The following is a 12500-nucleotide window of genomic DNA, read 5'->3' on the forward strand; positions in this document are numbered from 1 at the left end:
AGTGGATAGGTGGAGAAACTGTGTTTTTGAGGCGTTGAAGGACACCAGGCTCCTCTAGCCCCAATCGGAAATAATAGTAAGGTCTGAGGCTAAGCGTTCTGCAGCCTCCAGCCTTGAGTCGTTAAGTTCCTGTAGGGTGGGTCTTCTATTAAAAGAAGTTGAGTAATGCAGAGCGGAATCATCGGCGTAGGATGGATAGGACAGTTCGTTTTGGAAAGAAGATCATCAATGAACAACAGAAAGAAAGTGGGAGATAGGACAGAACCCTGTGGGACACCACTGTTAATAGGTTTAGGGGAAGAACAGTGACCGTCTACCACAGCAGAAATAGAACGGTCAGAAAGGAAACTGGAGATAAAGGTACAGAGAGAAGGATAGAAACCGTAGGAGGGTAGTTTGGAAAGCAAAAATTTGTGCCAGACCCTATCAAAAGCTTTTGATATGTCCAGCGCAATAGCAAAGGTTTCACCGAAACGGCTAAGAGAGGATGACCAAGAGTTAGTTAAGAAGGCTAGGAGATCACCAGTAGAACGCCCCTTGCGGAACCCATACTGGCGATCAGATAGAAGGTCAGAAGTGGAAAGGTGGTTTTGAATCTTCCGGTTAAGGATTGATTCAAAAGCCTTAGATAGACAAGAAAGTAAAGCTATAGGACGGTAGTTTGAGGGATTGGAACGGTCACCCTTCTTAGGCATAGGCTGTATGAAGGCATGCTTCCAGCAGGAAGGAAAGATAGATGTTGACAGGCAGAGCCGAAAGAGTTTGACCAGGCAGGGTGACAGAACGGAGGCACAGTTTTTAAGGACAATAGGAGGCACTCCATCAGGTCCATAAGCCTTCTGAGGATTGAGGCCAGAGAGGTCATAAAAAACATCATTTTGAAGAATCTTTATAACAGGCATAAAGGAGTCAGAGGGGGGATGAGTAGGAGGAATATGCCCAGAATCGTCCAGAGTGGAGTTTTTAGAAAAAGTTTGAGAGAAGAGTTCAGCCTTAGAGATAGATGAGACGGCAGTGTTGGCGTCAGGACTAAGGAGTGGAGGGAAAGATGAAGAAGTGAATTTGGAGATGTTTTTGGCTAGATGCCAGAAGTCACGGGAAGAGTTAGAGAAAGCAAGGTTTTGGCACTTTCTATTAATGAAAGAGTTTTTGGTTAATCGGAGAATAGATTTGGCACGATTCCGGGCAGAAATGTAAAGTAATAGTAGTAGTAGCAGGTAGTAGAAGTAGCAACAGCAGTAGCAGCATCAGTACCACCATCCTCAGTCGTACCTGACGAGCCCCTCCCCGCCAGACCTGACGGTGACGGGCAAGCAGTGTCCGCGCCTGCTCAGCGGCTACCAGAAGGCGCGGCAGGAGGAGCAGGCCATCCTGGCGTCGCTGCGGGAGGATGGCTTCATCGCCACCTCCAAGCAGCGGGCGGGCGCCGGCATCGCCTTCGAGATCATCGAGGCCACGCCCGCCACCGAGTCCGCCAGCTCCAGCAAGTTCAAGCCGAAGGTGGGTCTTTTTGGCCTCTCGTTCTTTTTTCTTTTGCCGAAGCAGCGTTTAGCGGGGTTTTGTTGTTAGTTTTTGTGTTTTGCCCTTGAGCTGCCTCCCTGGCTGGAAAAATAAAAGATATATATATATATATATATATATATATATATATATATATATATATATATATATATATATATATATATATATATATATATATATATATATATATATATATATGCGCCTCACTCGCCTTATCGGACGGCAACGCTCGCCCGTCACTCCCATTCCTGCAGCGCTTCCTCTAATGGTTCCTTTTTTGCCTCAGGACTTCCTCCCGGAGAACACCCGCCAGCACCTCGAGTCACAGCGGAACCGATTCAACCTGAAGGACCTGACTCACGCGGACGTGCGGATGAAGATGGAGATGGCGGACAGGAGGCGGCAGGTGGGTGGTGATGGTGGGGATGGTGGTGGTGGTGGTAGTGATGGTGGTGGTGCTGCTGCTAGTGGTGGTAGTGGTGGTGGTGGTGATGGTGGTGGTGGTGGTGGTGGTGGTGGTGATGGTGGTGGTGGTGGTGCTAGTGGTGATGGTGGTGGTGCGTGTCTGACTACAAGGGAACACATGAGACCACAAGGGATTGCTATATGTGTGTGTGTGTGTGTGTGTGTGTGTGTGTGTGTGTGTGTGTGTGTGTGTGTGTGTGTTGTTGTTGTTGTTGATACATTCCTCCCTTACGCAGGCCGAGCTGGAGTCCAAGAAGGAGAAGATGGCAGCGATGTCGAAAACTGACTCCGCAGAGGGCAAGCGGATGTTCGACCTCCGGGAGAAGTTGTCGCAGCAGAAGGGCGCGGCGCTGGAGAAGAGGCGAGTCGCGGGAGTAACCAAGGACGGAGACGGAGAGACGGAGACAAACACATAGACAAACACAATAGAAACAATAGAAACATAGATACAGAGACAGAGAGACACAGGGACACAGGGACTTGAAGACAGAGACACAGAGGCGAGTCGCGGGTGTAACCAAGGACGGAGACAGAGAGGCAGAGACACACATAGACAAACACTCAGACATAGACACAGAAACATAGATATAGAGACAGAGAGACACAGGGACACAGGGACTTGAAGACAGAGACACAGAGGCGAGTCGCGGGTGTAACCAAAGACGGAGACAGAGAGACAGAGACACACATAGACAAACACAGAGACACAGGGACTTGAAGACAGAGACACAGAGGCGAGTCGCGGGTGTAACCAAGGCCGGAGACAGAGAGACAGAGACACACATAGACAAACACAGAGACACAGGGACTTGAAGACAGAGACACAGAGGCGAGTCGCGGGTGTAACCAAGGACGGAGACAAAGACAGAGACAAACACACAGACAAATACACAGATATAGACATGAAAACAGAAATATAGAGACAGAGAGACACATAGAGTTAGGGACTTGAAGACACAGAGACACAGAGGCGAGTCGCGGGTGTAAGCAAGGACGGAGACAGAGACAGAGACACAGAGACACAGAGAGACAAAGACACATACGCTCAGAGCCACAGAGTAGTATGTATTAGTAGCAGTAGTAGCAATAGCAACAGCAGTAATAGTAGTAATAGTAGCAGCAGCAGTAGTAGTAGTAGCAGCAGTAGTAGTAGTAGCAGTAGCAGTAGTAGCAGCCGTAGTAGTAACAGTAGTAAAAGTAGTAGCAGCAGTAGTAGTATAGCAGTAGCAGTAGTAGCAGCCGTGGTAGTAACAGTCCCCTTTCTCCGCCCAGGGAGGCCCACCTTCGGGAGCTGCGGGACAAGCTGCAGGCCCAGAACAGCAAGGCTAAGCAGGTCAAGCTGAAGAAGATGATCAACGGCCCGCCCGTCCCCGTGCCGCTCGGCCCCACTAGGCAGCTCTACCGCGCCAACCAGGAGTCCTTCTTCGACTGATCGCCTGGTGGAGGGGAAGCGGATCGCCTCCTTAGAACTCGGGAAGGGGAATGCTGACCCCCTCCACGTCTGACAGGAAGAACGTGTCTATGTCGTCTGAACAACCTCGGGAAAGGAAACGTTGACTCCCTCCACGTCTGACAGGAAGAACGTGTCTAAGTCGTCTGAACAACCTCGGGAAGGGAAACGTTGACTCTCTCCACGACTGATAGAGAACTGAAGGAGGAGAGGAATGTGTATGCCTATTCTGAAACACGGATCGCTTCTTCGACGGATAACGAGTCAGAGGTTGATGAACTTTTCGGGTGATCAACACACCAACAGATCGCGCCTTCTACGTTGATAAACTCTCGACTGTGAAACGGTGCCGGGCTGGAAAAACGTCGACGATTTTAAAATAGCATGTCAGCGAATTAATCGAACGTTACTAGGTGGGCAAAGGCTTCGGTGACGGCCTCTTTGACTGAAATAAGCGGTGACTGCAGAGGAACGTTTGATGGTTGGTGGCCTGACTCTGATGACTACGTTGACGGGTTCCTGTATATGCGACGGGTGGAGAGGTAACTTATCTCGTCCCTAGAACTTCGGAAAGGGAAACAATGACTCCGGTTGAGAGAAAGAGCGAATCCGTGTTTTCTTAATGGCCACTAGAAACTAAACCTTGACTCTCTCCATCGGTTGACAGAAAGAACGTTACCATGTCTATGAAAACCTTGGGAAGGGAAACGTTGACCTCTTCACCTGATAAGAAAGAGGAAGGAAGGAACCCATGTCTCCCTCAGAACCTCCGGAGAGAGAGAGAGATGCTCAACCCTATATACAACCGATAAAAAAGACTCGCCACATCCAAAGAAGATTAAAAATAAGAGTGATGATCGTCTTAAGAGTTACCATGACGTGTTAGAAGGAGTGCATAGAGAATTGATGTGTTTTGGAATAGCTGGAGTACTTTACTGGTGAACTGAGGATTGATCTATATGTAAAAGTTGCCGTTTAAGGATCGTCTATTGTGAATGACAGGCTGATGTGTGTATAGGGAAAGCTGGAGTGATAGTGAATGGAGTATGTGTGTTGGTCATATGATAGTGAATGCAGATGGCTGATGTCTGTATAGTGAAAGTCATTAAAGGCGTCTGTAGTGAATGAAAAGTTGTGGTTTATACTGAAAGCTGGAATGATTGTGAATGAAGAACTGATATGTTTGTTGGAGAAGATGAAGTCCTATGATAGTGAATAGAAAAAAACATGCCTGTGTGTGAAAGTTGCCGGTTAAGGATCGTCTATAGTGAATGAAAGCCTGGTGATCGTAGAGAAAGCTGGAGTGATAGTGAGTGGAGTATGTGTGTTGGTCATATGATAGTGAATGCAGATGGCTGATGTCTGTATAGTGAAAGTCATTAAAGGCGTCTGTAGTGAATGAAAAGTTGTGGTTTATATTGAAAGCTGAAGTGATTGTGAATGAAGAACTGATATGTTTGTTGGAAAAGATGAAGTCCTATGATAGTGAATAGAAAAAAAATATGCCTGTGTGTGAAAGTTGCCGGTTAAGGATCGTCTATAGCCTGGTGATCGTAGAGAAAGCTGGAGTGATTGTGAGTGGAGGTTTGCTATGTGTGTTGGTCATATGATAGTGAATGCAGATGGCTGATGTCTGTATTGTGAAAGTCATTGAAGGCGTCTGTAGTGAATGAAAAGTTGTGGTTTATACTGAAAGCTGGAGTGATTGTGAATAGAGAATTGATATGTTTGTTGGAGAAGATGAAGTCCTATGATAGTGAATAGAAAGAATTGATGTCTATGTGTGTGAAAATTGTTGTTGAAGGATCGTATATAGTGAATAAAAGCCTGGTGATCGTAGAGAGAGCTGGAGTGATAATGAATAGAGGGTTTACATGTGTGTTATATAAGTTTGAATCCAGAGAAACAGAGTACTTGGTTTCATCTCAAGGAGCGTAAGCAATAGGAGCGCTGAAGTCATCCTCAAACTTTATTTGGCACTAGTTTAAACCTCATCTCAATTATGCAGTTCAGCTCTGGTCCCCCTACTATAGAATGGATATCAGGATGTTAGAATCTGTACAGAGGAGGATGACAAAGATGATTCAGGGGGTGCGACACTTGCCTTATGAAGACAGGCTGAAGCATTTAAATCTACACTCTCTAGAAAGGCGAAGGTTGCGAGGAGACCTGATCGAAGTCTATAAGTGGATGAAGGACTTTAATAAAGGGGATGTCAATAAGATTTTGATAGTAAAAGAGCCAGGTAGGACGCGTAGCAATGGTTTTAAGTTACACAAATACGGATTCAACAAAGACATAGGGAAGAATTGGTTCACCAATAGAGTGGTAGATGAATGGAATAGGCTTGGGAGCCATGTTGTGGGTGCCAGTACCATAGACACATTCAAGAAGAGGTTAGATAAAGCCATGGATGGTGAGGTAAGGTGGGGTTGAGTGTACTGGAGCTGCCTTGTATAGGCCAACCAGCCTCTTGCAGACTCCTTACGTTCTTATGTACTTATGTTCTTATCGGTGAATCTGTGTGTGAGAGTTGCCGTTCAAGTCGTCTATAGTGAAGAGAAGGTTGGTATTTACATTGCCAGCTGGAGTGATAGTGAATAGAAGGTTTACATGTGTGTTATATAAGTTTGAATCCTCTATCGCTGAATCTGTGTGTGGGAGTTGTCGTTCAAGGCGTCTATAGTGAAGAGAAGGTCGGTATTTACATTGCCAGTTGGAGTGATAGTGAGTGAAGGGTTGACTTAAGTGTATTTGGAGCACGGTGCAGCACTGAGAGGGTGTTCGGCTCTGTAAGCGTGCCGGACAACGTGCAGCTAAAGAACGGACAGCATTCCTATCCCTCAACGCTCACCTAATAACTACAATAATGGAATATATATACATGTTTATTCTGTACCGGGTTTTCAGTGCGTGTATCCCAATGGAGTGAGTGTGGACTGTGTAATAGTGTGTTGAAGTGTGAGGAACTTACCTGAACTGAAGGGAGGCTGTTGTCTTGGCCAGTGCCGGGCGCTGGGTCTGTATGTCCTAATGGAGTGTGTGTAGAGACATCCATTGCGCCTTACGGGGTATAGGAAGGCAGTGTTTATAGTGTGTTCAAGTGTGATGACCAAAGTACGACCCCTATTACTACTACTACTACTACTACTACTTTGCGACTACTACTACTACTACTTTACTACTACTACTTTACTACTACTACTACTACTACTACTACTACTACTACTACTACTACTACTACTACTACTACTACTACTACTACTACTACTACTACTACTACTACTACTACTACTACTACTACTACTACTACTACTACTACTACTACTACTACTACTACTACCACTACGTCCCCCAGCTCTCTGTCTGATGTTAAGTGTACTCCATCCTGCTCAGCGAATGGTCTAACTTCATCTCTCCACCTGGTCTTCTGTCTGCCCTGACTTATACAATGCTTGGGTCGCCCCTCTGTCACTCTTTTTCAGCTCTAACAAAGCTCTGACCTGCCCAAGTCTATTTCATATTCTTCAGAGTCATTGAAATTCTATCATGAACCTCTCTCTTTACTCCACTCGCTTCCCGTTTATCCGCGTTATTCCCAGTGTTCTTCTCTTCATTCCTCTTTGTCGCGTCTTCGCCTTTTTCAGAATATTTCAAAATGTTTCTGAGCTGTTGTCTTCCAAATATGTCGAGGCCGGTCTGGCGTAGGCTCCCGCGGGTCCTTTCCTCCCCTCTGCTCTGCCACACAGTCCCAACACCTGTTTCTTCCACTCATATGCAAGCTATAGGTAACATATGAGAGGAAAAAAATAGGTGTTGGGACTGTGTGGCAGAGCAGAGGGGAGGAATGGACCCGCGGGAATCAACGCCAAAACGGACTCGACAATTTGGTGTCACTATAGTCGGGGTAACAACTTCACCAGGGAGAGTGGCGGGTTGTTACTCATGATATCAACGCGTCCACCAAAACCACTCCGTCCTATTCCTACGCTGTCTGATTTTTTTTTTTTTTTAATATTTCCTGGTCTGGGTTTGCACTCATTGTTTGTCCTTTTTTCTTTTTTTTTACAGCAAAGGAGACAGCTCAAGGGCACACAAAAAAGGAAACAATAAAAAAAAGGCCCGCTACTCGCTGCTCCTGTAAAGAGTCCGAAGAGGTGGCCGAAAGAGCAGTCAATTACGTGAGAACTTAACATGTGTACTCCTTTTCTCTTTCAAGTGTTTCCTTCCGATTACTATTTGTTACTGTACCAGCTTATTCCTTCACAGTACCTTTGTTTATCTTCATGTTCATCTGCAGGCCTACGTTCTTGCTCCATTTGTTTAATTCTTGTATCGTTCTCTGTATATACTTGCTCAGCCTCGCCTAGGAACACTATGCCATCCGTGACTCTAAGGATGTTAAGGTACTCACCGTCTATCTTGATGCCGGCGTTATCCCATTATGTTTTTAATGTATCGTTTACCCAAGGAGATATTGTGTCACCTTCCCGAACGCCCTCCTGAAGCGGAAGATTCTCGCTGTTGTGGGAGAGTTTCATGGCTGCCGGGCCGTCTCTATGTATATATCTCTCTCAGTTGTCCATAGTCAAGCCTGTAATACGCCTAAACTCTTCCCCGAATAAGTAGAGTAGGACAAATTATCCAGACTTTGTTCCGTGAAGTGCAGGTACAGGAAGAGTTGGGTTCCTGAGGTGTTCACAGCATGCCGGCAGAGTCCAGGGCGCATATTTGTAGTGAGCAGCAGAGGGACAGGAGATTACTGGGAGAGGTGAGGCATTTAGCTGTTGGGTCACTAAGAGTTGCCGGTGGCTCTCAACACAATAGTGGAGGTCCGGGTACTTGTGTAGCGGACGCCGTGTCTCTGGGTGTTAGGGTGGCAAGATCAAGGCCGGGAAGTGAGGTGGAGAAGCGTCGAAGCACAGGGAAACACAGTGTTTATTCCCAAGACTAGAGTTAAGGTCGGGGCGTATGATATAGCTACGCGTGGCCTCTGTGCTCATCTCTGTCTCACTCGCCCTTGAACCTGCGGTGGGTGAGAACCATTGTGACATAGGAGTTGTAACCGCTTACCTTACCAAGTACCGCTCGCCCGCCAGCCCAGAAGGGAGGTGTACAGCTGGGTGTTCTGCGCGGACTGCCCTGCCCGGGATATGAACCCGAGCTTGCGGCTTCATATCAATCAGTGAAGGGGGCATGCGCCGGGGGACGCGCTGGCTCGCCCCTCCACGCAGGTCTCCTTCCCATCCCAAGTAGCTCATGCCAGGACCTATCGACTTGCTCAAGCCATGAACTCTGTGGGCGTCCCCTCGGCCTCCTCCCTCCACTCGGGGTTGCCTCTCACGGAAACAACCCTGTGAGCAGGGTCGGCTTCAGGGCACCGTGCCACATGCCCGTACAGATCGCGACTTCATAGGTAGACGTACTAATCACTCACCCTGGAATGCTGGTAAGAAAAGCTACTTTCCACGCTGTGCCTTATGACTGTTGAGTTACTAAGAGGTATAGCTACGCGGCTCTCAGCGTGCTTGTAAAAGTCCAGAGTAAATGTAGTCAAGGGCAGAGGAGCAACACGCTGAGAGAGGTAAGGTGTTAACTTTTGGAGTGGTGGCCAGACGTGCCTCAACCCCCCACGTTAACCCATGACCTGGAACCGGACAGGGACGAGGATCTGCAGCAACACAGCAAGCATAGTCGTGCAACACTTCTTGTTTGCGTCACGGCTTGCTTGCAGGAGCGTAGTTGCAGCAGTTCAGTGTCTCGCGTCTGTCAGGATCGGAATCACATGCTGCAGAGTCATAGAAGTGAGCCGTGTCCTGTCAGGGTTGCAAAATATTGGGCTTGTGCCTTCAAGTAGCTATGCTGAGAGGCGTCCAGGGAGTTATGTTTTCAAAAAGCAAACACCTGCAACCGCAGCACCGGAGCCCCGGGGCGGCCGCACCAGACTAGTAGTACATATTATGACAATGCATGCCCACATGGCCCTCGTCCCGTCCCTTGTTGGCTTGTCCCCAGGCCGACAGAAAGAGTGTCGGCCTGGGGCTTGTCCCTCGGCCAGCTGGGACGTGTACGGCAGATCACGGCCCGGCTACAGCGCAGGCTTTGATTTACATAGATTTAAAGTGATACTCAGACCACACAGACCCTATGATAATCCAGCTGAACTAGGTGGCCTGTCCTTAAACCTAAGTGAAATTATATTAATCAAATGCCACCAAGACTTTGCATTTCTACTTTAGTAAATATTAAGGTGAAGGAAGTGTCGGTCAGGTCAGTCGGTCGGTGAGGGGGAGGGACGAGTCAGGAGCCAGCTGGGTGTTGTACTCTTGAGACATAACCTCGCCGTCCCCTGCAGCCGTCAGTGGGTGTGAGGGGAGGGACGAGTCAGGCGCCAGCTGGGTGTTGTATTCTTGAGACATAACCTCGCCGTCCCCTGCAGCCGTCAGTGGGTGTGAGGGGAGGGACGAGTCAGGCGCCAGCTGGGTGTTGTACTCTTGAGACATAACCTCGCCGTCCCTTGCAGCCGTCAGTGGGTGTGAGGGGAGGGACGAGTCAGGCGCCAGCTGGGTGTTGTACTCTTGAGACATAACCTCGCCGTCCCTTGCAGCCGTCAGTGGGTGTGAGGGGAGGGACGAGTCAGGCGCCAGCTGGGTGTTGTACTCTTGAGACATAACCTCGCCGTCCCTTGCAGCCGTCAGTGGGTGTGAGGGGAGGGACGAGTCAGGCGCCAGCTGGGTGTTGTACTCTTGAGACATAACCTCGCCGTCCCCTGCAGCCGTCAGTGGTCCACAGCAAGACAAAAATAGCTGTCTTTCCCAACGTCCAGTGTCTGAAATAACAAATTACAATACACTCAAGATGTCTGTGTTTCTTCCTTCCTGTGACTTAAACTTAACCGAGGCATGTTTGGACGCCGAGTGAGTGTTACCCGGCATGGCATGAGAGAGACACACATGCACACACGTACACCAGGGAATGTGCGTGTGTGTGTGTGTGTGTGTGTGTGTGTGTGCGCGCAGCGTCTACCGTAACCGTCACAATAATCTGTATCGGAACTTTTTTGTTGTTGTTTTCCGTGGTGGTCGTCTTGAGAGTCACGTGACCACATTCCAATGCCCCCGAGCCAGAGTAGGAGGCGGGCAGAATCTTCGTTCCCTGACCAGACAACGCACAAAGCAGCAGGGGTCATATTTTTAAACACTTACCCGCCCAAGGCTTTCATACGGGTTTGAGTCATATCCAGAGGTAGTTTTGTGACCCTTCTGGTAGTTTGATCATTCCTCTGTATATATTTAAACAGTTCAACGTCCAAACACACACACATTTGACAAGGCTTCCGTAGGGGTTTGGAGCATTTCCAGAGGTAGTTTTGTGACCCTTCTGGTAGTCTAATCATTTTTCTGTATCATTAACCTAAAGGAACACTCTATAGAACCCATATATTTAAACCTTTCAGCGCCCAAGCACACACACATTTGACAAGGCTTCCGTAGGGGTTTGGAGCATTTCCAGAGGTAGTTTTGTGACCCTTCTGGTAGTTTGATCATTCTTCTGTATCATTAACCTAAAGGAACACTCTATAGAACCCATATATTTAAACAGTTCAGCGCCCAAGGACACACACATTTGACAAGGCTTTCGTAAGGGTTTGGGGCATTTTCAGGGGTAGTTTAATGACCCTTATGGTAGTGTGATCATTCCTCTGTATCATTAACCTTAAGGAGCACTCATTAGAACCCATATAATTAAAGTTTTCATCTACCAAGCGCACACACATTTGACAAGGCTTTCGTAGGGGCTGTGGGCATTTCCAGAGGTAGTTTAATGACCCTTCTGGTAATTTAGTCATTCTTCTGCACCGTGAGCCTAAAGAAACACTCATTAGAACTCGGCTGATCTCCTTTTCGGCCTTTGGAAAGAGTTGATATGAGAGGCGGAAGTGTCGGAAAATACACACTTAGTCTCCGTATTCTCAAACGCTGGCGACTCTCACATCAAATACTTCCAAAGACCACAAAGGTGATTACTCTGGTTCTCATGAGTGCTTTTCACATTGGCGGGTACTCTAAGATGCCTTCACCTCTCACATCAACTATTTCCAAGGGCCGAAAGGGAGATCAGTCGGGCTATAATGCATGTTTTTAGGGTTCATGGTACAGAAGAAGGGTCAGACTACCGGAAGGGCCATAAAAGTACCCCTTGAAATGCCCAAAACTCTTATGAAAGCCTTACCAAATGTCTGTGTGCCTAGACGCCGAAGTGGTTAACGGCCCATTGACGGCGCATAAGCTTTGTTAAATTATCCCTATGCATATAAACCTACCCGTGGAAACACTAATACAAACTCGACGAAAGGCTTGCCGAATGTGCATGGGTGTGTGTAGGGTGTGTGTAAGCGCTGAAATGCTTGAGATTACGGGCCCGGGACTGATGTGGACTCCCTGTGCATAAAAACAGGCCCACGGAGCTCCCTAACACTGCGCCCGATGTGTCTCTCAGGGTCAGAGTATTGGGCATCTTATTAAGTGTAGGAGAGAGCATCATAGCCTTGGTATGTGTGTGTGTGTGTGTGTGTGTGTGTGTTAGTGTGTGTGTGTGAGAGAGAGAGAGAGAGAGAGAGAGAGAGAGAGATTTTCAAAGCTGTTCAGACCCCATGGTCCAAATTAGGTGGTCTGTTCTTAAATCAATAAGAAACCAATAAATGGCCACCAAGACTTTACCTTTCTGCCTCGGCGAATATTAAGTTGAAGGAAGTGACGGTCGAGCTTGTCTTTAAAGGAGTCAGTCGTGCTGCACTGGACCACTGAAGGCTTATCCCTAATTCCTCGCGCTACAACGTTGGAGAAGAAAAAAATGTTACTGTGATTTTTTTTTTACATAAAAGTTTTATGCCATTATTTCTCGTTCGAAACGTGTAATCGATCATCATCAGTTGGATTCGCCCACATTCGTAAAAGCAGCATTTTGAAACATTCGGTCAGCTTTCCTCGGAAGTGACGCTTCTCAAGAGGGAACAGCGAAGGGCTGGGAGGGAGCCTCTCGTCGTAGGTGTGTTGCGCAAGGA

At 47.6% G+C, this 12500-nt stretch overlaps 1 protein-coding gene across 3 annotated transcripts in view; it reads left to right on the forward strand.

The window, feature by feature from the left end:
• LOC126994734 (uncharacterized) overlaps positions 1-12500 on the forward strand; it is a 56310-nt gene that overhangs the window by 43669 nt on the left and 141 nt on the right. The window contains exons 3-7 of one of the 3 annotated variants that reach the window (XR_007749530.1): positions 1295-1500; positions 1808-1927; positions 2223-2351; positions 3263-10799; positions 10951-12500. The exon at positions 10951-12500 is cut by the window's right edge and continues 141 nt beyond it. Coding sequence is in view for 1 of the 3 variants with exons in the window: in XM_050854023.1 (XP_050709980.1) it covers positions 1295-1500; positions 1808-1927; positions 2223-2351; positions 3263-3418 (611 nt within the window). In the remaining 2 variants the exon portion in view is untranslated. Of the gene's footprint in view, positions 1-1294; positions 1501-1807; positions 1928-2222; positions 2352-3262 lie in introns of all 3 variants that reach the window. The other 2 variants (XR_007749531.1, XM_050854023.1) reach the window with 2 other exon arrangements.

Source organism: Eriocheir sinensis, unplaced genomic scaffold, assembly GCF_024679095.1.
Source record: "Eriocheir sinensis breed Jianghai 21 unplaced genomic scaffold, ASM2467909v1 Scaffold860, whole genome shotgun sequence".
Taxonomy (NCBI): domain Eukaryota; kingdom Metazoa; phylum Arthropoda; class Malacostraca; order Decapoda; family Varunidae; genus Eriocheir; species Eriocheir sinensis.